Source organism: Elephas maximus, chromosome 5 (genome assembly GCF_024166365.1).
Source record: "Elephas maximus indicus isolate mEleMax1 chromosome 5, mEleMax1 primary haplotype, whole genome shotgun sequence".
Lineage (NCBI taxonomy): Eukaryota > Metazoa > Chordata > Mammalia > Proboscidea > Elephantidae > Elephas > Elephas maximus.
In genome coordinates this window covers 68,446,797-68,474,790 of record NC_064823.1, presented here as the reverse complement: position 1 = coordinate 68,474,790, position 27,994 = coordinate 68,446,797, and the positions used below count along the sequence as shown (strand labels likewise).

Sequence of the window (27,994 nt, the reverse complement as noted above, 5' to 3'; positions counted from 1 at the left end):
TCCAAAACGGTGTATTTCCCAGGGACATGATTCAACTCTGAGAATTATGTTCATAAGTGTTGGAAAAACTGGATGGAAAATGGTTTTTTTGTTTCTTTATTATTTTATTTCTTGGTCCTCAGCTATGATCACTAATTTAAAGCTGTTGGAAACATGTAACCTCCATATATGGCCCCTGAAACTCTACATTTGTAAAACAAAACCAAAACAAAAAGTGAAAAAGAGAAATGCTGTTGAAAATGTTTTAGCCAAGATACCCAATAAAAAAAACCCATAGTTCTTCTAAAATCACTTTATATTCATAAAATGATTGTCCTCAATAACACTGTCAAAAGCTGTGTTGCTGTTATCCTAAGACACTGCAGACTTTTTACTAACGTGTATTTCTGAAGAGTGTGAACATCTCTTGGTTATATCCTTAATGTGACTTGCTAACCATCATGGGAAACTTCAGTGTTTATGGTACTCGAAAAATTTGTTTTTTAAAACAAAACGAAACAGGACTGGGGTATCATGTTTACTTTGAATTGCTCTTCTTACATCCTTATCTTTAGTCACTGGATTATGATGTAAATGCTCTGGTCCCAGGTTTTGAATTTTTTTCCAACCCCGAACATTATTTAACCAAACCCAACTAACCAACTATGGTAATAAATCACTGTTTGCCTTTTGTAGAAACCATCTAGCTGATTCCAAAAGTAATGGCAAATTTGGAAGTGCTGTGGTGAAACATAACTAGATATGAGGAAGAATAATGTTCTAAAAGACTATGAAAGTAATCCTTGAGAAAGTAACAGTAGCTTCCTAAGAGATGCTTGTTGTACACCATAGTAGTTGAGAGCATGGACTCTGGAGCCAGCTGCCAGGGTTGCATCTCGCTCCACACTTACTAGCTGTCCAACTTTGAGAAATTACCTAACTTCTCAGGGCCTCTTTTTTTTTTTTTTATTATTTATAGTGCAGGGATGATGTATCAGTGAGGGTTCTCCAGAGAAACAGAACCAATAGGATTATGTCTCTGTGGAGAGACAGATTTATTTTAAGTCATTGGCTCATGCGATTGTAGGGCTGGCAGTTCTGAAGTCTGTAGGGCAGGCCAGGATGCTGGAAACTCAGGCAGGATTTCTGTGTTACAGTTTTAGGGCAGAATTCCTTCTCCCTGAAAGCTCAGTTTTTGCTCTTTAGGCCTTTACTCGTTAGAGGAGACCCGCCCACATTATCAAGGGTAATATCCATTATTAAAAGTCAGCTAATTGTAAACATTAATCACATAAACAGCGTCACAGCACCATCTAGACTAGTGTTCAAACAAATAGCTGGGCGCCATAGCCTAGCAAAGTTGACACATAAAAGTAACCGTCACAGATGATAATACTGTACTTGGCTTCAAGGCTTGTTGTGTGAATTAATTTGCTACTAGTAAGGCTCTTAGAACAGAGCCAGATATATTGTGGGGTGCTCAGTGAATATTAGGAATTCATCTCACTAACGTAACTGATCCTAACACCTTGCTTGCCATTGGGCTGAGGCTTTGGTATCCAAGACTGGTAGCTAAGTCTCTCAAGCCTGTGTACTGAGGGAACATTATCATATTTGAAGGGAAGTCATCTTTATGGGAATTTTAAGTGAAAATATAGGGGCCCATTAAGTTGTTAAGCATTTTAAGGCTTGAGTCCAGCCAGCTTTGAGGTGTTATGAGGTACTAACAAGCCTGTCAGCTGGGAGCAGAATCCCCGGCTGAGAATTCTCACCTCCACTGAGTTCTAATTGGATTAGCAGGGGAAGTCCCCTCCTTTCTGAGAACATAGGCATTACTGTGAATAATACTATTGCTTAAAATTTCTCTGGTTTTCTTAAATGAATCCTTAAACATAATGCCTAAATGATGTTTAATTAGCTCAGTGACTTACAGGTCCTTGATCATTAAAATGTTTAGTTGGTTGTTAATCTACTTATTGTTCTTCAAATTCATTATATTTTCAAGATCTTTAGGACTTTGAAAATGGACTAGCCCTTTCTTTTAGTAAGTTCTTAGAAGATTAGGATTAATGTTACTATTTTTATCTCTCCCCACAGTGCTTTGGACATAATAGGTGCATAATAAATGTTGATTTGATTTAGTTTGAATCTTGTTTTGCATGTGACAGGTAGGAAGCAGAGTTCAGAACAAATAAACCTCAAATAAAGACCCCTGACTTTTTTGGATAAGAGCCTCAGTCCTCAAATGGAATATAAAATTTCTACCCTAAATTAGGTTTTGAATTTTTTGGATTCAAATACTTGCTAAGAATAAAAACAGCACATTAAAGGACTGGCCTGGGTATCACAGAATATGCTGAACGATAGTTGATACAACTTCTTTTATGTGTAAAGACCAGATCTTAGTGTAACTTACAAGCTGTAATTTACTGATCATTGTGGCTTGTCTCTATATGTAATATATATGCATATATTTCCCACAAAAAGGGGAAAAAATCCCTGCAAAGACTGGGAAATTTCCTATTCTAATTCTTAAGTTCTTTCCCTTATGTGTATTCAGGAAATGTTGGAAAGTAGTTCAAAGGGATGAAAAAGCCTCCAACTCATAGGTAACTGCATCAAAATATTGTTTAGAAATCAATGAATATGTTAAACTGATGATTGGGGATAAATGTTGGTCATTTTCTTGAGAATTTAAGAAATTCTTCAGTGTTATATATTTCATAATGCAGTGCTTCTCTGACTTTAATGGGCACGTGAATCATCTAAGTATCCGTTAAAATGTGATTCTGATTCAGTAGATCTTGGCTGGAACCTGAAGTTCTGCATTTCTAACAAGCATCCCCGATGGCGTTGATCTGCTGGCCTGCGGCCCTCACTGAGTAGTGAGGCTCTCCAGCAGAGGTTCTCCAACTTGGCTGAACATTAAATTACCTGTATTTGTTGTCGTTAGTTGCCTTTGAGTTGGCTCCAACACATAGCGACCTTATATAGAACATAAAGAAAGGTTGCTCGGTTCTGTGCCACCTTCACAATCATTCATGTATTTGAGCCCACTGTTGCAGCCACTGGGTCAGTCCATCTCATGGAGGGTTTCCCTTGTTTTTGCTGACCCTCTAATTTATCAAATACGATGTCTTTTTCTAGTGATTGATCTTTCCTGATGACGTGTCCAAAATGAGAAGAAGTCTCGCCATCCTCAGCTTCTAAGGAGGATTCTGGCCGTTTGTCCTCCAAAACTGAATTGTTTGTTCTTCTGGCAATCCAGAGTATATTCAGTGTTCTTCACCAGCACTGTAATTTAAATGCATCATTTCTCCTTCGATCTTCCTTTTTCATTGTCTGGCTTTAACATAGAAACCCTGGTGGCATAGTGGTTAAGTGTTATGGCTGCTAACCAAAAGGTCAGTGGTTTGAGTCCACCAGGCACCCCTTGGAAACTCTATGGAGCAGCTCTACTCTGTCCTATAGAGTTGCAGTGAGTCAGAATTGACTCGATGGCAATGGGTTATGGTAGCTTTAACATGCATATGAGATGACTGAAAAGACCAAGGCTGAGTCAGGTGCACCTTAGTCATCAGAGTGACATCTTTGCTTTTTAACACTTTAAAAAGAGGTCTTTTACAGCAGATTTGCCCAGTGTAATATGTCATTAGATTTCTTGACTGCTGCTCCCATGTTGTTGATCCAAGTAGAGTGAAATCCTTGACAAGGATTTCTTCTTCAGAAATCACCTGAGGACATATAAAAAATGGTGCCTGGGTTTCATCCCCAGAGATAATTTAATTGGTCCCGGTTGTGGCCTGAGTGTGAGGATTTTATGAGGCTCCTCAGGTGATCCTGTTGTATAGCCAGGTTGTGAACCACTGCTTGGTCTAAAGGATCTGAATTGTTTTCATTAGTTCACATCTGTGTGGAAATACCTCTCATCAACTTGATGTTTTCCACATGTGTGTTTTAAATTATTATTGTTTTCAATTATTTTTCACTTCTCCTGTGGACCTCATGTTTTGAAAGAGTCCCTCTACTTGGCAAACTGAATTTGAACAATTATTCGTTTTCCTATTTTTAAATCAAACCCCATGAGTTGCCAATCAGACTTCCTGTTCAGCATGTACTAGCTGATGTTACCACATTGAGTTGGCATCATCTCCAGACAGGGCCAAAGCAGAGTCTGCCACACACTTTCCATGGGTAAATATGCACTTTCCTTTGGACTTTTTGAAACGTTGAAAATAGTTCACTGATCTCTACTTGCTTCATTTATGGACCCAGGTCAGAATCCATTGATTACTTAATGAAAGAACCCCTCAGACTGTTGGTCTGGAGACAGACTGTACCTGAAAATTCATGTGTGGGTAGAAGACTGTACCTGAAAATTCATGTGTGGGTAGAAATTTCATCAACATTGTAGTAGAGCTCGTCACAATTCTGACTTGGTAGTTATCTTTTGATGGCTTCTCCACTCAAACAAGCAAACATTCCTCTTAATCCATCTCCTGTCTGCCCCCATGACTTGATATGCATGACAGCTAGGAGCTCCTGGTAGGTGGAGTGAAGTTGAAGATACCAGAGAAGGCTTCTGAGAAGAGGTGGATTTGCTGAGGTCTGAAGAATGGTAGGAAGTCTCCAGCTTGAGAAGAAGGGAAAAGGCATTCCGATGAAAAGAGAACATCCTGTGCAAAGATTTGTGGCATGAGTGAAGTGTGGGAAACATTCTAATGAAGAGAGAATATCAATATCCTGTGGAAAGATTAGTGGCATGAGACAAGTGTCTGGCTTAGGGTGTTCATGATGATAGGATATAGAGGGAATGGAGGGAGGTTGGTGAAAGATAAGGCTATTGAAGTTAGGTTGAATAGGGAAGGTTGTAGGAATTCTTTATTCTTTATTCTGGCAGGTATGGCAAAGACTGGAGCAGGGAAGAGAGGTGGCAAGAGAAGCAGTCTCATGAAGTTGTTGAGAAGGCATGGGAGTTATATAAAGAAGAATCTGAACTTAAGAGAGTAGTAGGGGTTCTAGAAAGGATGGAAGACTTCATAATTTTTAATTTAAATAAGAATTAGGAAATAGAGATATCTGCTGTGAAGTAGTGTAATATTGCCTTTGATAAATTAAGGGTTTTTTTACTGTTGTTTTTTTTTTTTTACTGTTAGCCCCAGAGCAGTGCTTTACAAACTTCAGTGTGGAACAGAATCACCTGGAAGACCTGTTTTGACTCAGATTGCTGAACCCCTCCCCCAGGGCTTCTAATTTTGTAAATTTGGGTGGAACCTGAAAATTTACATTTCTAGCATGTTCTTGGGAGGTGCTGATGCATGTAGTTAGGCCTATTCATGACCACACCACTGTTTTAGAGCAACCACTGAAAAAATTAGGGAGGTATAGTAACAAAGGCAGTAGAGAGAATAAAATGGAATTTAGAAATATTCAGTTAACTCGAAAGAAGGCAGGGAAGGAGCAATAGAGGAACAAAAACCGGAAGGAACAAATGAAAGACAAATGGCAACATGGTAATAACTGAAACCCAACCATATCAGTAATTAAAATAACTGGTTAAATGTTTCACTTACAAAGCAGAGACTGACTTGTTAAGACACAACAAAATTTGCATTAAAATGATGCATTTTAAATATAAAACATGCTTAAGTATAAGGTAGGTAAAGGATGGAAAAGGATATACTGCCAGACAGTAAGCTTAAGAAAGCCATATGGTTATATTAATATCAAGAGGGCAGAAGTAGATCCAATGGATCAGGGTTCCAGGGAAACCAATTTTAACTCTGTGGAGGACAGGCCTTTCCAAGGGCCATCATTGGTCAGTAGTGGAAGAAGCTGCCTTGTAATTGGAGCAGATGTTGCTGGAGGTATGCAAACAGGCTAGACTCAGTGGAGAAATAATGAATGGAGAGGTTGATTAGATGACCCCGTTCTCCTCTTTAGAGCTATGATTTGATTATAGCTTTAAAAAGAATATTTGTGATTTTTTTTTTCATGACTACAAAAGCAGGGTATGCAGCCACGTAAGTTTAACCATGAGAAAAACAGCAGACAAAAACAGATTGGGGGACTTTTAATAGGATACCTGGTTAGAACACCTCAAGCCTGTCAAAGTCATGGAAAACAAGGGAAGACTCAGAAACTGTCACAGACTGGAAGAAACTAGGGAGATTGGATCTTGGAACAGAAAGAGAACATTAGTGGAAAAACTGGTGAAATCCAAGTAAAGTCTATAACCCATTGCCGGTGAGTCAATTCCGATTCATAGTGAACTTATAGGACAGAGTAGAACTGCGCCATAGAGTTTCCAAGGAGCACCTGGTGGATTTGAAATGCTGACCTTTTGGTTAGCAGCTGTAGCTCTTAACCGCTATGCCTCCAGGGTTTCCTAAAGTCTATAGTTCAGCTAATAGTAATATACCAATGTTGATTTCTTAGTTTTGACACGTGAGAATTGGTAGAGGTAGTGGCAGTTGTTAGTTGCCATTGAGTCAATTCTGACTCCTGGTGACTCTGTGTATGCAGAGTACATCTGCTCCTCGGGGTTTCAAGGCTGTGACATTTTCGAAGCAGATTGCCAATTCTGTCTTCCAAGGCAGCTCTGCATTGGTTTGAACCTTTCCGCTAATGGCCTAGCGCTTAACTCTTTACAACACCCAGAAACTTAAGACATGACAAATAGTAATGTAAGGTGTTAGAAACGGGGAAATTGGCTGAAGAGTATATGGGAACTCATTACTATCTTTGCAACTTTTCTCTTAATCTAAAATTATTCTAAAATACAAAGTTTATTAAAAAAAAAAAAAGAAGCAAGCGTGGTGTTGTGGGGTGGGGCGTGGGAAAATGTGAGCTTGTTTGTAGACCTAGGATAAGTAACCAGTATGGATGAGCACAGGAGGAAGAAATTATGGGGAAGGTTAGACCAGAAGTTGAGAAAGAGAAAAATTCACACAGTAAGGAAAGGTGAAGTTGAGCAGCAGTCTTTAAACATTTTTGCCTGTGCACTCTCTAAAGGAATATTGAGAAACTGTAACCCTTCTCCCCCCACATTTTAAAAATGACAACTAGAGGTTTTCACTGTAAGTTTAACAAGATATAAAATAAGATTACAGCATAGTTTGAACTGAAGTTTTCCTTGAATATACTGCCAAGAAAATTTTATAGCTATAGGTTTAATGCATTCAATTTATTAAAAGTATTTATTATTGATAAGCAAATCCTGTCAAACCAACTGAGTCAGAATTATTTTGTCAGAGAAGGTTTGACTTCTGATGGACCTGTCTCATTTTATAATTCTAATATAGGGCTGGATAGTTGCAACAAGAAGGCTTGCTACAGTTTTGTTACCTGGAAGTGTTTAACAAGTAGCCACTCATTAGTATTTCTTGACTGAGCTCAGGGATCCTCCTTCTACAGACAACTGCACCTTTGGTGCCTCAAATGTATTTATACTCTGGAGAGCAATGCACCATTTTAAGATTGATTTGGGATGGGTGAGAGGGCTGGGAAGGGAGAACTTGAACCCTAGTTTTAGGAAGGAGGGCATATGGAAATTAAGGATCTGGAAATAGATTCACTTTCACACTTGCAGAGAATATCCGAGTACACTCCCTCTCACCCATTTTGAAGGGTGAGGCGTGGAGCAAAGCTTTGGAATAGTGCCTGGGGAATCAGAGAACTTGCCAAGGACAAGAAAAGGATAACTGCTTTGTGTTTGAAGTCACAACTGAAGTGGGAACTTGTTAGTTTCTAACAATGCTTATTAGCACTGTTTCTCTTGCTATCTCTACCTTTTTTCTTCTCCTTTGCCTCTCCGTTTTCCTGTGTCCGCTTTATTTGACATCTTCCAGTGGCACCCTTGAGCACCCTTCTTTTTGGCAAAGTGATTTTACCAGTGTACTCCTTAAACAAATTCCACTAAAATGTAATAGGATTTCTTAGTGAGATTTGACCTGTGTAAAACTTTGAGACCACAAATGCCATAAAGAGTGGCATCACTGAATGGCCACTCTAGTATAAATGCATACATTGAACCAGTGATTCAGAGTTCTGAATCAGGTAACGTGTTTAAGTATTTTTTTAATTTAGCTTAAGGTAAATTAGAAAGATTTTGTCTTCCACCTCTTAAATTAAAAATATATTTTAAAAATGGAAATATTTGTGTGTGTGTTTTAAAAAAAGGAGCCCTGGTGGCTCAGTGCTTAAGCGCTCAGCTGCTAACCAAAAGGTCAGTGATTTGAACCCACCAGCTACCACATGGGAAAAAGAAGTGGCAGTCCGCTTTTGTAAAGATTACAGCCTTGGAAACTCTATAGGGCAGTCTGACTCTGTCATCCAGGGTCGCTATGAGTCAGAATCAACGGCGGCGAGGGTATATGTTTTAAAAATATTTTGAACATATATATTTAAATAAGTCTGCTTATCCATCTGCATTCTTCCAAATAAACGATGGGGTATTTATAAGATTATCCTGTTTTTACTTCTGGATAAACATGATCCAGTGTACACACATACATACACACACATATATATAACACACATCTTAAGTATATATGCACAGACACCAGTCTATACTGCTGCCATTTAAAGTGTGCAAGTCTCATTTATAAAGCTCATTAAAGCAATAAAGAAGCACTCTGTGATGATTCAAGAACTCATTTCAGATACTGAAATAGTCTATCCCACTCGCCTTATAAATTCTGCCCTATGAAATGATGTACCTTATCATTATTATTATTTGGTTCTAGCATACTTGGTTACTATGGGATCAGTTCTCGCTGCACAGGAAAACGTGTTCTTTTGTTGTGTAGATGATGCTTTGCTGTCATTGACAACTCTCCATTATTTTCATTAGAAATTCTTCAGTATACTGGGCAATTACTAAGACAGTTGTAATTTTTCTTAACGAGCAGTAAAGACTGACCTGTGCCCTTACCCCTTTTTTGTAAGGTAAAACCAAAACCATTGCCCTCGAGTCAGTTCCGATTCGTGCTGATCCTATAGGACAGAGTAGAACTGCCCCATAGGGTTTCCAAGGAGCTCCTGGTGGATTTGAACTGCCAACCTTTTGGTTCGCAGTGGTAACTCTTAACGACTACACCACCAGGGTTTCCTTTTGTAAGGTAAGTGGGGTCTATTAGCTGGTCTAGTCTGAGCATACTCTAGGGTTCAAACCAAAAAAAAAAAACCAAACCTGCTGCCGTCCAGTCAATTCCAACTCATAGTGACCCTACAGGGCAGAGCAGAACTGCCCCATAGAGTTTCCAAGGAGCGCCTGGTGGATTTGAACTGCTGACCTTTTGGTTAGCAGCTGTAGCACTTAACTACTATATCACAGTGTTGCTTAATGTGGAGCACAGAGTCTCTGGTGCTCCCTAAGTGAGTTTCAGGGGGTTCATGAACCACATCAAAGTATAACAAATATTGTAGGTGTGGGTCTGTATCCTCAGATTTCACTAGAAAGTTAAAGAATTCTGTACCCCCAAAAGGTTAAGAATGCCTTTTTGGTCATCTTCACCACTGAACAAGACTGTGGGTCGGACACAATGATGTTTTCAAAACACTTGGAAATAGTAACGCTCATGTTTGTATTGCTGTACTGTCTCAGCCACGTACAATTTGCATTTCCAGAATAATTTCTCCTGCGCGTTCCTCTAGTAGTTTTAGATCTATTACAAATCTAGTGTATTCCGACTTCTGTTACAAATCCCCGTCACTAATTTACATTAGAAATGATTTTGAGAGCCCAGGGAATCTCAGGTGTAATCCTGAGCTACTGTTGATTCTATATTTCCTTTGGATAAACATTTGCTGTATTTTTTCATTTCTTGATACTTAAATGGTGTCAGAACAATTTAACACCAATCACAGAGAAGAAGAAATTTTTAATATTAGCAATGTTACATTTCTAGTCTGTGGTAATTGGGAAGTAAGTGAATAAATGCTATTATGAAATATTTTTTCATCATACTTTGTATGTCTGATACCAATTTGTTTAAAGTATGTATAAATGATCATAGTATAGACAGTAGAAACAGCAAGAGAAAAGTGGGGGAAACAACAAGCAAAAAATTCTTGGCAGTAGATTTTTGCCTGAAATTATACTTTGTTTCCTTGATGGTTTTATTGTCTGATAATAAACTAATGATATTTACTAATGAAAGTAAATGCTGGCCAACCATGGTCCTTAAAGTGTTTCAAGGATTACAAACCAATACTGAATCAACAAGCTCTTAACATTATTTTCTAAATAACAACAACAAAAAACCAAACCCACTGCTGTTGGGCTGATTCTGACTGATAGCGGCACTACAGGACAGAGTAGAACTGCCCCATAGAGTTTCCAAGGAGCGCCTGGTGGATTTGAACTGCCGATCTCTTGGTTAGCAGCTGTGGCTCTTAACCACTACGCCACCAGGGTTTCTGTTTTCTAAATAAGCGTGATCAAATAAATGCTTCTCAAATATAAGCAGACAGCAAGCATTACTTGGAGAATTTGTTGAAATGTATTTTTGGGACCTCACACCACAAGGTTTCTGATTAAGTTGTTCTGAACTAGGATCTGGCAGCTGCACTTTTAACACATGCCCCGGGTGATTTGACCACATTTTGCCAAAACTGACCTAGGTGCTAGGAGGTTACGTAAGACTATAATATAATAATATTATCCTTAATATAAAAGAATACGTGATGAATGTGGAGGGATGAAGAAGACATGGCAGTATTAGCAAATTATATAGAATAACTTTGCACTCTAAAAATTATTGAGGGAAGACATGGCAGTCTGCTTCCATAAAGATTACAACCAAGAAAACCCTATGTGGCTGTTCTCCTCTGTCATATGGGTTAGCTCTGAGTGGAAATCAACTGGAGGGCACCTAACAACAATGACAAGTTTTGTATATGTAAGGAGCCCTGGTGGTGTAGTGGGTAAGAGTTCGGCTACTCCGAATGGATTTGACTTGATGGCAGTGGGTTTGGGTTTGGTGTTTTTGTATATATTGTATATTTACCATATTAAAATGAAAATTAAGATATTTACAGTAGGAACCCTGGTGGTATGGTGGTTAAGAGCTTGGCTGCTAACCAAAAGGTCAGCAGTTCAAATCTACCAGCTACTCCTTGGAAATCCTATGGGGCAGTTTATTAATATTTAAAATCATCATAGTCTATTACATGTTAGCATAAATAACATTTTAATAAAAGTTCTAGGAAGATTTGAAAACATTCAAACCCATTGCTGTTGAGTTGATTCCGACTCAACAACCCTATAGGACAGAGTAGAACTGCCCCATAGGGTTTCCAGGGCTATAATCTTTACGGAAGCAGACTGTCACATCTTTCTCCTGCAGAGTGGCGAGTGGCTGGTGGGTTCTAACCGCCAACTGTTCGGTTAGCATCTGAGCACTTTAACCACTGTGACACCAGGGCCCCAACACAAATAACATTTTAATAAAAGATATTTTCCAAAATAAAAACAAATAGAAGAGTAGCATTATGTACATTTTTGCCAAAACCTCTTTGCTGTCTAACTTAGTAGAAGACAACTGGATTGTCATATCTGCTTCTGCATTCAGTCTTTTGCAGTCTGTTGTTTTGGTTGAAGTCTACGAAGAAAATTCAGCTTCACAGAAAAGGGAGTGTTTTAATAGCTTCTTTGATATTATACCAAAACTCCGCAGTCACAGTTTCTTAAAGGTTAGCTGCAATGTAGAATCTGAAATCATATTATTGAGCTTTTTCTCTCTCTTTTTTTCCTTTGGTATGTTAAAATCCATTGGTCTGTCTTGCACTTTGAGTGTCTCTGCATGCTTTTGTAACATAGTGCATTGGTCATGTGGAAAATACTGGTCAATAAGTTATTCGGATCTTCTAAAATCCCATGCATTCCCATCATCCTGATCTCATCAGAAAAGTCTTTACATGTTGGGAAGCTGTAAAGCTCCTGGTGGCAGATGTATTTATTCCAAATGCTTGAAAACTCAAATTTTATCATTGGCAACAAATACTGTCAGTTGTTTTCCTTGAAGAAACAAGCTCACTTTGTTCATTTTTGAGAAAACGCCTGCCAAATAATCTAAGTCTGAACAGCCACAATTTGTCAGTTGTTCTTTCAAGTAAAAGCGGTAGTCCATGAAAAACCGACAGCTAAGTTCAGCTTGCAGCTCAGTTACACAAGTGCTTTTCTTCTAGGCAACCATTGTATTGTACTTCAGTTTGCAGCAGAAGTGTTTCACGTGCACTTCCCGTTTTCTCACACATACACCCCAAACCCGTCGCTGTGGAGTCGATTATGAGTCATTTTATCACAGAGAACATTAAAAAGACATACTTCAGGGTCACAATTTAATGAAAGTAATAATTCTGACTGCTTCAATAAGGACATTAAAAAAGAAAACTGACTTTAAAAACAAAAACAACAACAAAAAAAAACAAACCATTAATAGGGTCGCTCTGAGTAGAAATCGACTCGAGGGCACACAACAACGACAATAATATGTGATAGTGAAGAAAGCAGTGACCTGTTTGGGTAGTGCTAAGGCATCAGCAGTTTTGTCCATTGTTGCTTTTGCATCATCAGTGCAAATGTCAGCACAGTGGAAGATAGAGAATGTCTTCATGTTATTGTAAAAAATAGTTTTGACCTCTGAAAAGGTCTTGGGGGCTCCCTGGAATCCAGGAAACTACATTTAGAAAACAGCTGATAATAGATGGTAGGTTAATTGCATTGGGCCGTCCTGCCAACCCCTAGCATTGCATCTTTAGTGTGAGACCTAACCTGTCTGTATTCCACAGCTCCTTAGTAATACAGTGTAGAGGATCACTTTGGAAGGTGGGCAACCTTGTCTTGGTTCTAGACAGAATGCGGAGTCCACAGGGCAGGCACTCTGGCATTTATCCACGTTTCCCCACAGCCATGTTGTGCTGTTCCCTCCGAGCTGCCGAGAAGCGTGACCTCTTCCCATCTCTGCCCATCGAAATGCCTTCCTGCTTATATTTAGGCACAGCTTAAATGCCTTCCTTGGTCTCCTTAGTAGGAAGTGATTTCGTTTGTACTCCTTATAGTGTTTACTGTATTGTTTGCATCCTCAGATTTTTTTTTTTTTTTGTCAATCCCTTAATTACTTGCTTAAGGACCAGAATGAGTTCCTTGTTTCTTTGTAATCAGCATGTTGTCCCCCAAATGGGAGGGCATTTTGTAAATATTTGTCTGAATGTAATGAAATTAAAACTGAAAGCAAACAAAGTAAAACAAGTGTGCTTTAGTTGCACATTTCCTGATTGCAAGCCTTGGAGTGATCAAAAGTAGCGAACGTGGTTTACTGCTGTGGTTTTGTCCCCTGCTCACTGCAGCCTCCTGGGCCCCAGTACTCAACAAATATTCAAATTGGAGCTTGAGTTCTGAGAGGCCGGGTACTCTGTGTTCCGGCGATGTGTGTTTGTTAAAACCTGGCAAGCGAGCACTACCAAGGAGCCTGCGGGCGGGGCTCAGCCGCAAACGGGCTATTCTGCGCCTCGCTCGGGCCCGGCGCCCCCGCCCGGCCCAGTCTCCGGCTCCGGCCAGCCGAGCGCCCTGCCCTTTTAAGGAGGCGGATCGTACCACTAGAACTTTCTTGCCAGGGGAGTGTTCAAGCGAACTCGGACAACTGAAGGGAGCCGAAAAGAGATTTTCCTTCCGTTCTAACGTTGGCCGGTGTTCTGGCGCTGGGTGGTGGGAGCTGGGCGCTAGTGGGCTTCGAGCCTAGGGCCTTTTGGTTTCCCCTCTCCGAAATCGCCCCGAGGGCTCTGGCTCGCTCTGAATTCAGACGCGATGTTCCCTGAGCTCGTCGAAAGTGTAGTCCGCCTGCAGAGGCCCCAGTGCCCGGATGTCCATCAGGATTAGCGTGAGCCAATACGGGCCGAGCCCGAGGCTGCGCTGAGGACGCGGAGGCTCGCCCGGAGCAGGTAGTCCCGTAACATTTGGGGAGTCGCGCCGCTGGCGAAGCGTCCCCGCCCGGCTCCGGCCAATGGTGAGCGCGGCGCTGGCACACGGGCCCGCGGGTTGAAAGCGCTAATGGACAGAAGACATTGGGCTCTATAAACTGAATTATGGCAGCCCAGTCAAGGTAAGCCAGACGCCGACAGAAACTTTTGAAGTATGTTTGTGTCTCGGGGACTTGAAGGTTGTGGGGGAAGGGTTGGGGTGCTGGGAAGAAAACGGGCAGGAAGCAGCTTTGTCATTGCTTTCTCGTCATTCCCGATGTGGTGGCTCATTATTTAATGCCAGAGAAAAAACAGTTTGCAGAACATACTAGACGATTTCTGCATAGTGGAGCGAACAATCGAGTTAAAGTTAAGATTAAAGTTAAATTTCCGTCCTCTTCCAAAAATAACTGTTGTTTTAAGAGAAATTAAGTAGATTTAACTTGTCTGCCTTACCCCCAAATTTTCATCTAGTTTCTTTGTGCACCCTCCCGTTGTTTTCCTTGCTTTCTAAAGGTTGTCTTGAGCGAAATTTTAGAAATGCAATTAATGGAAAACATAGTTTGTCTTGGAAAAGGTGGATTAGAATTTGTCTGGTGAGTGGTCGAAAATCTGACTGCTAAAGTGCCCAATTCCACAGAAAACGGCACAGCTTGTGTGAATCTGCTGAGTAGGCAAAGACCGGGAATGTACCAGGGCTGATGAAGGGGAGAGAGGATAATCAACTGCAGTTGCTGTCAGAGGAACGCTATTGTAAGAAGCTCAAGCCTTGTCTTTCCATGATTTGTTACTTGTTCTGTAATGAGCGTTATAATATAGTGCTGACAAGGCACTGGTAATTATTTTACGATTCATATCGTTTTGTACGATTTCATTTTAGCTGTGACAGCAGTTGGTGCTAAGGGAAATTTGAGGAGTTATATGCGTGTATATGCATTCTTTTTAACTTTCGGTTTTATTAGAAAGCAGTGTGGCCTCATCTGATTTCATTTCAAATAAAAACTCTTTAGGCTGATATTGTATAGTGATTTTGGTATGTCTCAGAAGGCTAAAAAACAATCAGGTTTGAAGATTCAAATACATCCCTGAGAGAAGTAGTTGCTTTAACGGCGAAGTTTGGGCTGGAGGAGGCTTTAAGCTTTTTTTCCTAAGACGAAACTTTCTAGAGAGGAAAGAACTTCTCTGTATAGGCACCTCCTGTGTGCTTTTTAAATTTAATCCCCTGTTCTTGATTGTTCTGAGAAAGGGTTACTTAACCTGAGGGCCACATAGTAGGAACTGGGGATGAGAAACAAAAGCTACAACTTTATTTATGCTGACCTTTAACTGAAATTTAGTATTTCTTTCTAGTGGGAATGTAGAAAGAAAACTATACCTGTGTCTTTATCACAAATAGAAACCAGTACCTGTGACTTTATCACAAATAGAAACCTCATTACAGATGTTGGAGCTATCTTTCACACTTACCATTGCTGTTAAATTAAGGAGCTGCTTTATCTTGTTTAACTCAGTAATAAAGAAAAACATACATATACAGTGTACCACCAGTTTGATAAGTGCATTTCTGTATAAATTCTTCCCTTTGAAATCTTAATGTATTTTACTGAATGCATTTAAAAACATTCTGAGAGAGTCCATAGTCTTCACCAAACTACCCAAGGGGCCCATGGCACAAAGCCCTAGATTAAGACAGACACCTTCATCTAAGAAATTAAGTAAATGTCGTCTAAAAACTCATTAATATAGCACAGAGTGTTGAACCCATCTGAATTATTCCAGTGCTCAAGCCCTTTTGTTAATGATAAAACTAAGGTAATAGCTAAATTGAATGCTGCTGCGTGCCAGGCCCCGGGCTCAGCCACTTTAATTGCATTACCAGATTGACTCTTCTCACTCACCTAAATTGGCAAGTATTTTCTATAATCTACATTTGGCAGTTAAGGAAACTGAAGCCCAGGTTTCTTCTTTGAGGTCACACAGGTGGAGCGGGGACTTGAATTCAGGCCAGCTGACTCCAGAGCTGCTTTGCAGCACTTCCTCGCTTACATGCTGTCTCTTTCATGCTGTAGTGATGTGTTAAAAGGGAGTGGCAAGGGCTCCGTTTAAGAGTAAGAAAAGCGATTTCTAATAAAATTGCTTTGCTACAAAATGTGATAATCTGAGTAACCACTGTGGTAGTTCAACTTGTCAGCAATTGAAATAGGAGGGCTGCATGCATTTTGTTCCTCTACCTGGCCTTCGGATGTGCCCTTGAACTAGGAACAAAGCCACAAGGCCATTATGTCTTGTTTTCTTAGCCTGCATGTTGGGGGTAGATCTCACACGTTATGAAGTCCATTTTTTCCCCCAGTCACACCTGGAATGTAGTCCAGGCTCATTCAAACATCGTTCCTTGTGCAAGAACAGGCAGTCTTTGAGATCTAAAGAGTGAATCCGTGGAGAAGATTCCAGATTATTTTTGATTTCAGGGAAACCCAAAGCTGGGCCGAGATTTTTAAGAGAAACTGAAGCCTTACCTACAGTGTATAATCCAGGGTAGAGTGAAATCTTGTCCATGTGCGACACTGTATTTTTTGCTCTTTAAACAGTCCAGATTGTCCGACTGTTGGGGCCTAAGGATTCATAGCTCTGTTTGTTCTCACCACAGTAGTTTCATTATGTGGTGTTTTAAAGAATTTGATTTTTTAGCAGCAGAAGAAGATGGAACTTGGATGAAACTGAGTTTCATAACACTGATGGTGAATACAGGAGCCAGCCGTGGCACTTTTCTTTCTTTCATAATCACTATTGGTCTAAGGTAATGTCAGTCTTGATTTGATATTGACGGGTGATGTCTGACTAGTTTTTCATGTGAAAGGTTGTATAGTTGTGTATTCCCTTTGGTTCAGTCAGCTCCTTAAAGAAAAATATTGCCTCACACTGTTGGAATGGACTCAATGGCAACTAACAACATTGGCTAGAAATATTTTGAATGAGGAAGGAAACCTAAGTCTTTCTTGGCTTGTAAACTTTTATAAATTGTGGTTATATCCTCCTCTACGTCATTCTAAAACTTAAAAGTAGGAAATTGTTTTTGTTTTGCCTTCATGGTTGATTTCTTGTCTAGAAATAGAAGATGTTTATTGAGTAAAATATGAACTGCCTAAGTTTTAAAAATTAGACTTTTAATCACTATTTTGAAAACAATTCATGTTTGGTTTATTGAGTTATCAGAGTTATGGAGAAAGGTAATTCCTTAGAAATGGTAACATCAGTCAAATCAGAACGTAAACTATGCCTCAACTCTCGGATTAGTGTGTTCTTTGGAACCCATAAACATAACAAATACACTTACTGTATTTACTTGTTAGATTTGTAACAAACTTGCTTTCTTTAATATGAAATAGTTACAGATCATATCCTTGGTTGCCAAGGTCTTGTTTAAAGGACATCTAGACTGTGTTTTTATAGAAGTACAGTAACCAGAGGGGGCCCTGGTGGTGCTTGGCTGCTAACGGAAAGGTCAGTGGTTCGAAACCACCAGCTTCGCAGAGGGAGAAAGACGTGAGTCTGCATCTGTAGAGATTACAACCTTGGAAACCCTATGGGGCAGCTCTGCTTTGTCCCATAGGGTTGCCATACATCAGAATGGATTTGATGGCAATGACTTTTATTTCTATGTGGATTAGCTTTTTATTAAGGAGTGATATATTTTTTAAATTTTTAAAAAATTGTGCTTTAGGTGAAAGTTAAACAGAGCAAATTATTTCCCATTCGATAGTTTGTACATAAAGTGGTCCACGACATTGGTTGCATTCCCCACAGTGTGAGAAGTGATATTGAATAGAATAGGAAGGGGGCTTTGTCTGATTTTTCATCTCCACTAACCCCTTCACTGCAGCAATTCTTGAATTCTGGAGTGGAATATATACATCTAATGATGGTGGAAATGGCTTAGCATTCGACTCCGAGTAGAAAGATTGGCAGTTTGAACTCACTCAGGTGCTTTGGAACAAAGGCCTGGCAGTCTGCTTCTGAAAGGTCACAGCCTTCAAAACCCTCTGGAGCGGTTCTACTCTGCATACGTGGGATCACCATGTGTTGGAATCTACTTGAGGGCAACTAACAACAACCATTTTAAGGGATCAGATAGTTGTAGTGCAGTGGTCATGAGCTTGGCTGCTAACCAAAAGGTCAGCACTTCGAATCCATCAGCCACTCCTTGGAAATCCTGTGGGGCAGTTCTGCTGTGTCCTGTAGGGTTGCTGTGAGTTAGAATCCATTTGATGGCAAAATGTTTGGTTTGGTGCTACTTGAGAAACTCTCCCTCGCCTCCTGGGATAGGGGAATGGTACAGGTGAGGGTGGGGAAATTAAGCTTGCACCTTTAGAAGAGTTACATCTAGTGGCTGAGCACGTTTTCTCAAGTGAAAGCACTTTCAGACAGACTACAAAAGGAAATTACTTGTAGTCAAGTCTCCTACAATTTTTTTATTTTTAATTTGACTGAAGGAAATGTGAATGGAATTAAAAAAAAAATCTATTAAGAAGCAAAGTCAGATCCTTCTCAATATTATTATGAAGCCAGTTCCTGGTGGATCACTTTGATGAGGGAAACATTTCTATTGCAAAAAGCAATGCTCTTAAACTGGTATAGACTAGTGTTGTCCCTGCCCTCTGCCCCTCCCCTAATTTATGAGCTACTGATTATCTTGGAAGAAAATTCAGGAAAGCAAAGAAGCTCTGATTAAATATAAGCAGTATCAAGGAAGAATGCTGTGATATTTTAGAAAGTGCATTTCACGGAAGTGATTTTGGAAGGGAAATAATTTATGCAATATCTTCACTCAGTGAATATCTTGATTTTTTTTCCCTCGTAACACCATTGTGAACCGTGTCCTTGACAGACGAGAAACACAGACAGGTCTTGTAAGTGATTTCCTTCTGTTTCATCCTGAGAGCCCAGCTGAGCTTCCTGACTCACAGCCTAGATCTTCCCTGATAAAGACTGAGAGAGGAATGACTCTTGTTTTCAGTCAGCTGGTTTATGGAATGTTCTTTGGGAAAAGTAATGCAAGTTACCTCTTGAGAGATTTAGAGGATTCTGTACCGTACAACAACATACCATACAATAGGAGCCAGTGGTACAGTGGTTAAGTGCTTGGCTGCTAACTGGAAGGTTGGCAGTTCGAACTCACTAGCCACTCCATGAGAGAAAAATGTAGCAGTTTTCTTCTGAGAAGATTACAGCCTTGGAAACCGTATGGGGAAGTTCTACTCTGTCCTTTGTTGTTGTTGCTAGGTGCTGTGGAGTCAGTTCTGACTCATAGTGACCCTGTCTACAGCAGAAAGAAATACCACCTGCTCCTGTGCCATCCTCACAATTGTTGCTGTGTTTGAGCCCATTGTTGGAACTACTGTGTCAATCTATCTCCTTGAGGGTCTTTTTTTTTTTTTTTTCACTGATCCTTTATATTATCAAGTATGATGTCCTTCTCCTGGGACTGGTCCCTCCTGATAACGTGTCCAGAGTACGTAAGACGAAGTTTCACTATCTTCGCTTCTCAAGAGCATACTGGCTGTACTTCTTCCAAGACAAATTTGTTCATTCTTCTGACACTGGAAGGTATATGCAGCATTCTTTGCCAATACCATAATTCAAATGCATGAGTGGTTCTTAGGTCTTCCTTATTCATTGTCTAGCTTTCGCATGCATACGAAGCAATTGAAAATACCACGGCTTGGGTCAGGCACACCTTAGTCGTTAAGGTGCATCTTCGGTTTTCAACACTTGAAAGAGGTCTTTTGCAGCAGATTACCCAGTGCAGTGCTAGTTTGATTTCTTGACTGCTGCTTCCATGGACGTTGTCTTGTGGATCCAATCTTTTGGATTCTGGACAACTTCATATTTTCTCCGTTTATCACGATGTTGCTTATCGGTCCAGTTGTGAGGATTTTTGTTTTATGTTGAGGTGTAATCCAAACTGAAGGCTGTAGTCTTTGATCTTCATCAGTAAGTGCTACAAGTCCTCTTCACTTTCAGGAAGCAAGGTTGTGTCAACTGCATATTGCAGGCTGTTAGTCTTCTCCAATCCTGATGCCACATTCTTCTTCATATAGCCCAGCTTTTTGGGTTATTTGCTCAGCATATAGATTGAATATGGTGAAAGGATACAACCCTGATGCACACCTTCCCTATTCTACAGGGTTGTTGTGAGTCAAAATTGACTCAACGGCAATGGGTTATACCATACCATACCATGAAACATTTTTTCAGTAGCTGGTTCTATGTTCTAAGAGTGGGTTTAATGAATATGACATTAAAAAATATTAAATTTCAATTTTACTCAATAATGAAAGATAACTTAATCATTGTTATGGATTGAATTATGTCCCCCCTCCCCCACCAAAAGAAATAATGTGTTATAAATCCTAATCTCTGTGCTTGTGGTTATAATCCCATTTGGGAATGGCTTGTGTTTGTTAATGTTAATAATGCAGGATTAGTGTAGGGTCTGTCTGGAGTCAACCTCTTTTGAGATGTAAAGCAAGCAAGGGGGGAAGGAGAGATGGGAAACCAACATGAAGATCAGGGAGGGACAGAAGCTCAAAATAGACAGGGACCTTCCTCCAGAGCTGGCATAGAGAGAAAGCCCTCCACTAGAGCTGGCACCCTCAATTTGGACTTCTAGCCTCCTAAAGTGTGAGAAAAAAAAATTTCTGCTTGTTAAAGCCACCCACTTGTAATAATTCTGTTATAGCAGCCCTAGATAAGTAAGACATAGATAAGAGAGAAATCTAATCTTTCATCTTGGTCCTGCTATTTGTTTTCAGTATCCAAATAGATGTTTTAACTAATAGTTATAAAATGGAGGGATTACAAAGCTGATTAAGGGCAGTGGTGGTTTAGTGGTAGAATTCACACCTTCCATGCAGCACCTGTTATCAGGAGGGATCAGTCCTTGGAGAAGGGACACCATGCTTGGTAAAGAGTCAATGAAAAAGAGGAAGACCCTCAGGGAGATGGATTGATGCAGTGGCTGTAACAATGGGTTCAAACACAGTAATGATCGGGAAGATGGTGCAAGGCTAGGCATTGTTTTGTTCTGCTGTACATAGGGTCACTGTGAGTTGGAGCTGACTCCACAGCACCTAACAACAACAACATGCAGCAGGAGACCCAGGTTGGATTCCCTGGCCAACGTACCTCAAGCACGCCCACCACTTACCTGTTAGGAGAGGCTTGTGTTTTGCTGAACAGATTTCAGCGGAGCTTCCAGACTCTACACACTAGGAAGAAAGGCCTAGTGATCTTCCCTCCAAAATCAACCAGTGAAAACCTATGGATAACAGTGGTCCAGTCTTGTTTTCCATGGGGTTGCCATGAGTTGGGGGAACAACTCAGCGGTAGCTAACAGCAACAAAGCTGGTTAGCTTCACTACCACTTTGAGGTATTACATACAACTTTATTGTTTCTAAATATATAAACTTAGCTTTCAATTATCAATCTTTATCCCTTTCACTTGTTTTTCAGGACTGGCAAATGAACTTATTCTGATAGTTCTGAAATCCCTTGTCTTCTAAAAGGCAAAATCCTATTATGTGAGATATGTTGAAGAGGGACTGCAGTTAACATTGTATTCTGGCTTTTCCCTCTGTACTACTTGGAAATGCAGTTTGCACCTTTAGGACAAAGTTTCTTAAGCATGTTTCTTGGCTCATAAGTACAAATGTAGTGAGTTCGGGTATCATAATCGCTTTGTTTTGGTTCAGTTACACTTTATTGACATAGGGTGGGTGCATAACTTTTTTTTAACAGCTCAAGTGTTAATTTTTTATTTAAGTGGAGAAAGTTTTGGGAAGAGCTGAGTGGTAGTATTTTAGCTCTGCTAGAGTGTTCTTAATTCGTTTTATTATAACTACATCGTGTATTGATTTGCTCAGAATAATACACAGCAGGTAGAAGGTGTGATGTCTTGCTTAAAAATAAATTTAGATTTAGACCACTGGTGGAGAAATTAAAAAATTTCAACTTTTGGTGTTAATACCCTGGGAACTCAAAAGTAAAGATTAACTATAAAACCATCCAAGTGCTGACTTTCTGTGTCTTGGCAGTGATCAGTGTTGAGAATCCTTCTCCTGGGTAAATTTTCTCTTTCCTATCTCCCCACAGCGAGTTAAAGCTTAACCTATTAGTCATAGAGCCAGCCACTTGGTATCTGAAAGTCTTGTTCTGTGGGGAGGTTCTCCTGTTTTCTTGATATTGGTTTATTGGCTTTCTTTTTAATTTAACCAGGTTAAACTCCTAACATTCTTAATGTGACTACTCAAAGCAGTAGTTTGGCCTCAGATGTAATATATTAAGAGAGATTCTAAGTGGTGGCATTATCTTGTCTAAGGAAACCGAAGAGAGGAGGAAAATTTATTTCTATTGATACCGAAGTTGTCTTTATTTTAGTATTAGCTATTATATTTCTGGCATAGCGGCTAAGTGCTATGGCTGCTAACCAAATGGTCGGCAGTTCAAATCCTCCAGGCGCTCCTTGGAAACCCTATGGGGCGTTGCACAGGGTCGCTATGAGTTGGAAACGACTCGATAAGCACTATTATATATTTATATATTATATATGTCCAAAGGGCACCCACAGTTTGACCCAGGGCTACAAATCAAATATTTCAGTTTGACCCCCTGCTCAGAATTTGTATTTCCACCCCAGATTTACTGAAACAGAATCTTATCACCCGGGGATCCTGTTAAAATGTAGACTCTGTTTCAGTAAACCTGGGGTGAAAATGCAAATTTTCAGGAGGAGGTGCAACCAGAAAAGTAACTGGTTGGCAGCCCTGGTTTGACCACACTCTAAAAATGGTTTTTCCTCCATAATGGCTCACATGCTAAATGAAGTGGGTCACATGATCCTTTGTTTTGGTGTGTTGGGAGAGTTAAGGTTGTGACTCATGAGTCACTTTTGCTTGCCTTTATTTTACCCCGAAGGAGCTTGCCTTTTTTATCATTATCACTTACTGCTGGGTTGGTAATTAAATGAAAGTGAGAGAAACTTTTAAGGGTAACGTAGTCATATTAGGTTTGGGGTTCTCAAACTTGGTTAGACACAAGACTCGCCACAGCAGTTGTTAACATGCAGGTCCCCCCAAGAGATTGATAGGGCAATTCCAGGGTAGAGCCTTGTTGGTTCTGAGGCAAGAGGTCTACCTGAAATGGGATGTCTGTGTGTGAACATAATATAATAAAGGTGTGCAGTGTAATTAAATTTTGGTTTGATGTGTATTCAGATACCATATACACATCTTTCTGTCCCCCCTCCCCCGCCTCTTATTGAAGCAGCCTGGAGGTTGATAGAGAAGATAGATATACCTCCATAAATTTATGCACTTTTTTTGTGTGTGCTTTAGGTGAAAGTTCACATAGCGAATTAGTTTCTCATTAAACAACACACAAATTATTTTGTGACATTGGTTGCTAACCCCATCATGTATCAACACCCTCCCCTTCTCCTCCCTGGCTTCCCTGTTTCCATTCGTCCAGTTTTCCTGTCCCTTCCTGTCTTCTTGTCTTTGGTTTTGGCCTGATGTGCCTATTTAGTCTCATATACCTGATTAGTTTTCTTCATTCTCCTTTGCTCCAGCTGGGATGGGACCAGCAGATGTATTTTAGACGGCTGCTCACAGGCTTTTAAGATCCCAGACGCTACTCACTACAGTCGGATTAGAACATTTTCTTCATAAACTATGTTATGCCAATTGAGCTAGATGTCTTGAGCCCTCAGACCAGTAATTTGGTCCTCAGGGAGTTCGGATGTGTTTGTGAAGCTTCTATGACTTTGCCTTGGTCAAGCTGTTCTGACTTCCCCAGTATTATCTACATATTTTTAACTCCATTTCTTGGAATGCCTACATGTAGCTCTGTTTAAAAACAAAAGGTTGTGTATATGGGAAAAGGAACCGTGGTTGTAGTGGTTAAGTACTTAGCTGCTAACTAAAAGATGGACAGTTTGAAACCTGCTTCTGTAAAGATTACAGCCTTGGAAACCCTATGGGACACTTCTCCTCTGTCCTGTAGGGTCACTATGAGTTGGAATCTACTTGAAGGAAACTGGTATATATGGTAAATTGGTAAGAAGAGTAAACTTTTATTTCCAAAAGTTACCAAGAAGTAGTGCCCAGTTTGGGTCATGTAGTACTTTCCCAAATATTGTTTTTTGTCAAGAACCTGGATATTGACCCTTTCCTAACCATCTGTGGCTCCCTCCCAAAGCAACTGACACTCTCTCCACCACACACACCCCATTGTATCAGGCGCCAGTGGTTTTCATTCCCAGTGAAAAGTTAACAACTGTGAAGTGTATGCTCAAAAGCTTTATGAAACTGAAATGAAAGGTTTTTAATTTTTATTTTTTAATTTTTTTTCCTCTAAGAGCATTGCCTAGGTGTACTACGTTAAACCAGCAATGTTCAAGAAATTTTAGATGTGACTCCTATTGGGAGGTAAATGTTAAAATTATAGCAGATGTCACTTCCTGTGACAAAATTCAGGAAACACTCTCCGGAATGTGGGTGTTGTAACTTCAATTCTTGGAACTTTCCTTCAGGAAACTGTCCTGTCAGAAGCAAAGCAGTCGATAAAATATGAAGCACAGCTCCCAAACTGGGTCGCGCAGTGTAATTAAATTTTGATTTGGTGCATATGTTTTTGTGGTCATGTCAGACCTGAGATTATCACATGACTTTCATCCTGGATAATGTCCATCTGGATAACTTGTTAAAGTGCTTCACCCCCTCCCCAACTCTCGTTGCTTTAAAAATGCAGGTGTATCTGATTTACTCTAGGTAAATTTATGGAAAGTGGTATAAATTTAACTGGTTCTCATTGTTTTGTACAAAAATGAGACCTGTTTCTTAGCTAGTTTTGCAGAAATTTTTGTCTCTCACTTGACACAGTAACATCTTACCTTGGACATTTATTTCTGAGATGGGCTATCTAGTAAATTAGTAGCTTTGAGCTACCTGATAAAAGATTTGAGTCCACGATGGTATGATTTATGTTTTTAGTTTTACTTTAAAGGAAAATAGTGTCTCACTGAGTTAACATGCTGTGTTTTAAATAGTTTTTTAATTGATTTAAAAAAAAGCTGTTCATTAGTGCACAGCTATGGACAGTAACACATAGCTTAAGCTCTCATTTTATATATTGTTTTCAAGTAACTTAACCACAATAACATATTTAAAATTTTCTTTCTGTTAATTGTTTTGTAGTTTGTGTCTCCTCCCCTCCTCCTCAGATTTAGACCATACTTATGTTAACTCTCCTTTAAAAAAAAGCTGTGCAAACATAAACTTTGTAGCACATGCAGAAATTTGGCAGTAACATTTACTAACATTAATATGTTACATTTGTTTCAGAGTGAGGTTCTTCTACCTGAAAACGTTGGAAACCATAAAGCCATTAGTGTTGTTGGCTGGTCATGTCACTTGGTTTTAGTAAACTTCAAAGTATACCAGTTAAACTTAGTTTTTGTTTTTGAATGGGAATTGTGCCCAGAAGAGGGAAAGCCCTAGGTTGGCAGTTATAAAAGACTGAATTTGATAATTTCTATCATTGGTGACAGTGTCAGGTTTTTGTTCTTACTGTTATGAGGGGGCCTGTGCTTATAAAAGAAAAAAAAAAAGCACTTCATACTTTTCTTATTTTAAAAGTCATGTTTCACTAAGCGTAAAGTAAAAATCATTGGGTTTACTTAATGTCGCATTTAATTTGCAAATTAAAAAAAAATCATGAATTTTGATAAGCCTAGAATAAAACTCCGCCCCCCCCCCCCCCAGGTTCACCCATATTCTGTGATGACAGTGGTGAAGTATTACCTGTTATTTTTTAAAGTTTTACAGCAGCAGTAGAAGCTTTACTCCTACTTGATCTTTTGGTAGCTCTGTAAAGGACCCTTTTGGGGGAGAAGGGAGAGATGGGAGTCTTTAGCTTTGATCAAGGCCCATTCAAAGTTCATAGGAGATTTTTAATCTCTTACAATAAGCTCATTTTGTGAGTGTTTATTCCCAGCCCAAGTTTTAAAAAAAAATTTTAATTTAAACAACTTTATAGAGGCATATTTTACGTACCAAGCCCTGGTGGGTCAGTGGTTAAGCACTTAGCTGCTAACCGAAGGGCTGGCAATTCTAACCCACCAGCAGCTCTGCAGAAGAGACATGACAGTCTGCTCCTGTAAAGATTACACCCTAGGAAACATGATAGGGCAGTTCTACTCTGTCATATAGGGTGGCTCTGAGTTGGAATCGACTCCACAGCATGCAAGAAGAGTTTTACCTATCATAAAATTCACCCACTTCAAGTGTGCAATTCAGTGGTTTTAAGTTACTTTACTGAGTGGTGCAACCATCACCATAAATCAGTTTTAGAACATTTTCATCCCCTCAATAGGATCCCTCATGTCCATCTCCATTCAGTTCCTGCTCCCAGCCCAAGGCAGCCGTTAATCTACTTTCTGCCTTTATATATTTGCCGTTTTGGGGCTTTTCACATAATTGGAATCATAAATAAAACCATGTGGTTTCTTGTGCTGGCTTTTTTCACCTTGGTTTTGCGGTCCATCCATTGTGTAGCGTGTATCAGTAGTTCTGTTCCTTTTATTGCCGGATAGTATCCGTTTTGTGTGGTTCTGATGGACTGGTTGTTTCTAGTTATTTTTTGTTTTTGCTGTTATGAATAATGTTGCTGTGAATATTCACATGCAAGTCTTTTGGCAAATGTGTTCTCCTTTTACTTGGTTAGATACCTAGGAGTGGGATTTCTGGGTGATATGACGATTTCATGTTTAACCTTTTGAGAAACTGCCAAACTGTTTTCCAAACTACATGCCTACCTTAGCCCAAGTTTAAACTGATCTAATTCAGTCCATTTTTTAAAACCAGGTTGTTTACTATCTTCATATTCAACTGGCCTCTGAAAATAGTGGTTCTGAAGTCTGATAAATTTTTCATTTGATTGTTAGAAAATAACGTTTTAAATTTATATGTGGTTTAAAACCCCAGTTATTTTTGTTCTTATAGAGATTCTTTTATAGCATTTCTTAAATTGGTTGGGGATTTTGATGAAAATCATATCAAGGAATGTTTTAAAAAAAAAAGGATTACATTTAAAAAACTGAGGCATGCTAATTGTCAAAATAGCAAACAAAACTTCCAACTCAAAACTCAGACCCATCAAGAAGTAAAAATACATTAGTTGTTATAAATAAATCCTTATTTATTTTATTACGGTAAAATGCCCTAGAAATTATTCCAGTGTGTTTTTTAAGAAAAACGTTCAGACAAAAATTAGCTGTTTTCTTTCACTAAAGGCTCCCATGTAAAGATAGGTTATCTAAGTGAAACTTCTGGAAATTATCATTACAACAGGGATCCTGCCAGGGGAAGGTGGTGATCTTGTGCCCTCAGTTGGTGTTGTGCTCCAGACTTCAGGAAAAGATAGATTTATTTTATGAACAAAAATACTTCATGAAATCCTCTGTAAGTATCTTTAGGTGTATGGGTGATGGTAGTGAAAGCTGATCATCCTTTCAGCACTCTTTGCTATTCTTGTAAAAAAAACAAAACTGTGAGTCACTGGTTAAGACGATGTCTCCTTCCTTGATGCCTGATAGGAGTCTGCCCAGTATGCTTAACGGTGCTCTTAAGATGAGCTGTTCATATCATTAATTGATGAATGCCTCATTGCTCTTAAGAGCCAAGGACTGTTAGTGCAGGGCTTCAAGTTGGGTAAGATAGACATGATCTCTCCCTTCCCACAAGGAGCGCACAGTTTAGAGGGGAAGATAGAAGATAAGTAAACAAACCAGCAAATAAAACGACTGCCAACTGTGTTATGACAAAAAAGAAACAGGGTGCTGTGACAGAGAATAATAGGGTGTGGGGAACTTCGGCTGGGGTGGGTCAGGAGGACCTTTGAGGAAGGTGACGGGGAGGTGGAGAAAAAGCAAGCCATGACATGTTAGATTTCCTTGTTCTTTTGGAATGCACATGGAAATAATAAATGATGAAGGTG

General features: G+C 39.6%; 1 protein-coding gene across 7 annotated transcripts in view; it reads left to right on the top strand.

Moving 5' to 3' along the window:
* Nucleotides 1–27,994, top strand: part of AFF1 (ALF transcription elongation factor 1) — a 227,247-nt gene that overhangs the window by 54,809 nt on the left and 144,444 nt on the right. The window contains exon 1 of one of the 7 annotated variants that reach the window (XM_049885770.1): nucleotides 9,938–14,084. The exons of the other annotated variants lie outside the window; for them this stretch is intronic. Coding sequence (XP_049741727.1) covers nucleotides 14,068–14,084 — 17 coding nt within the window. The 5' untranslated portion in view covers nucleotides 9,938–14,067. Of the gene's footprint in view, nucleotides 1–9,937; nucleotides 14,085–27,994 lie in introns of those variants that run through there. 7 annotated transcript variants of the gene reach the window in all.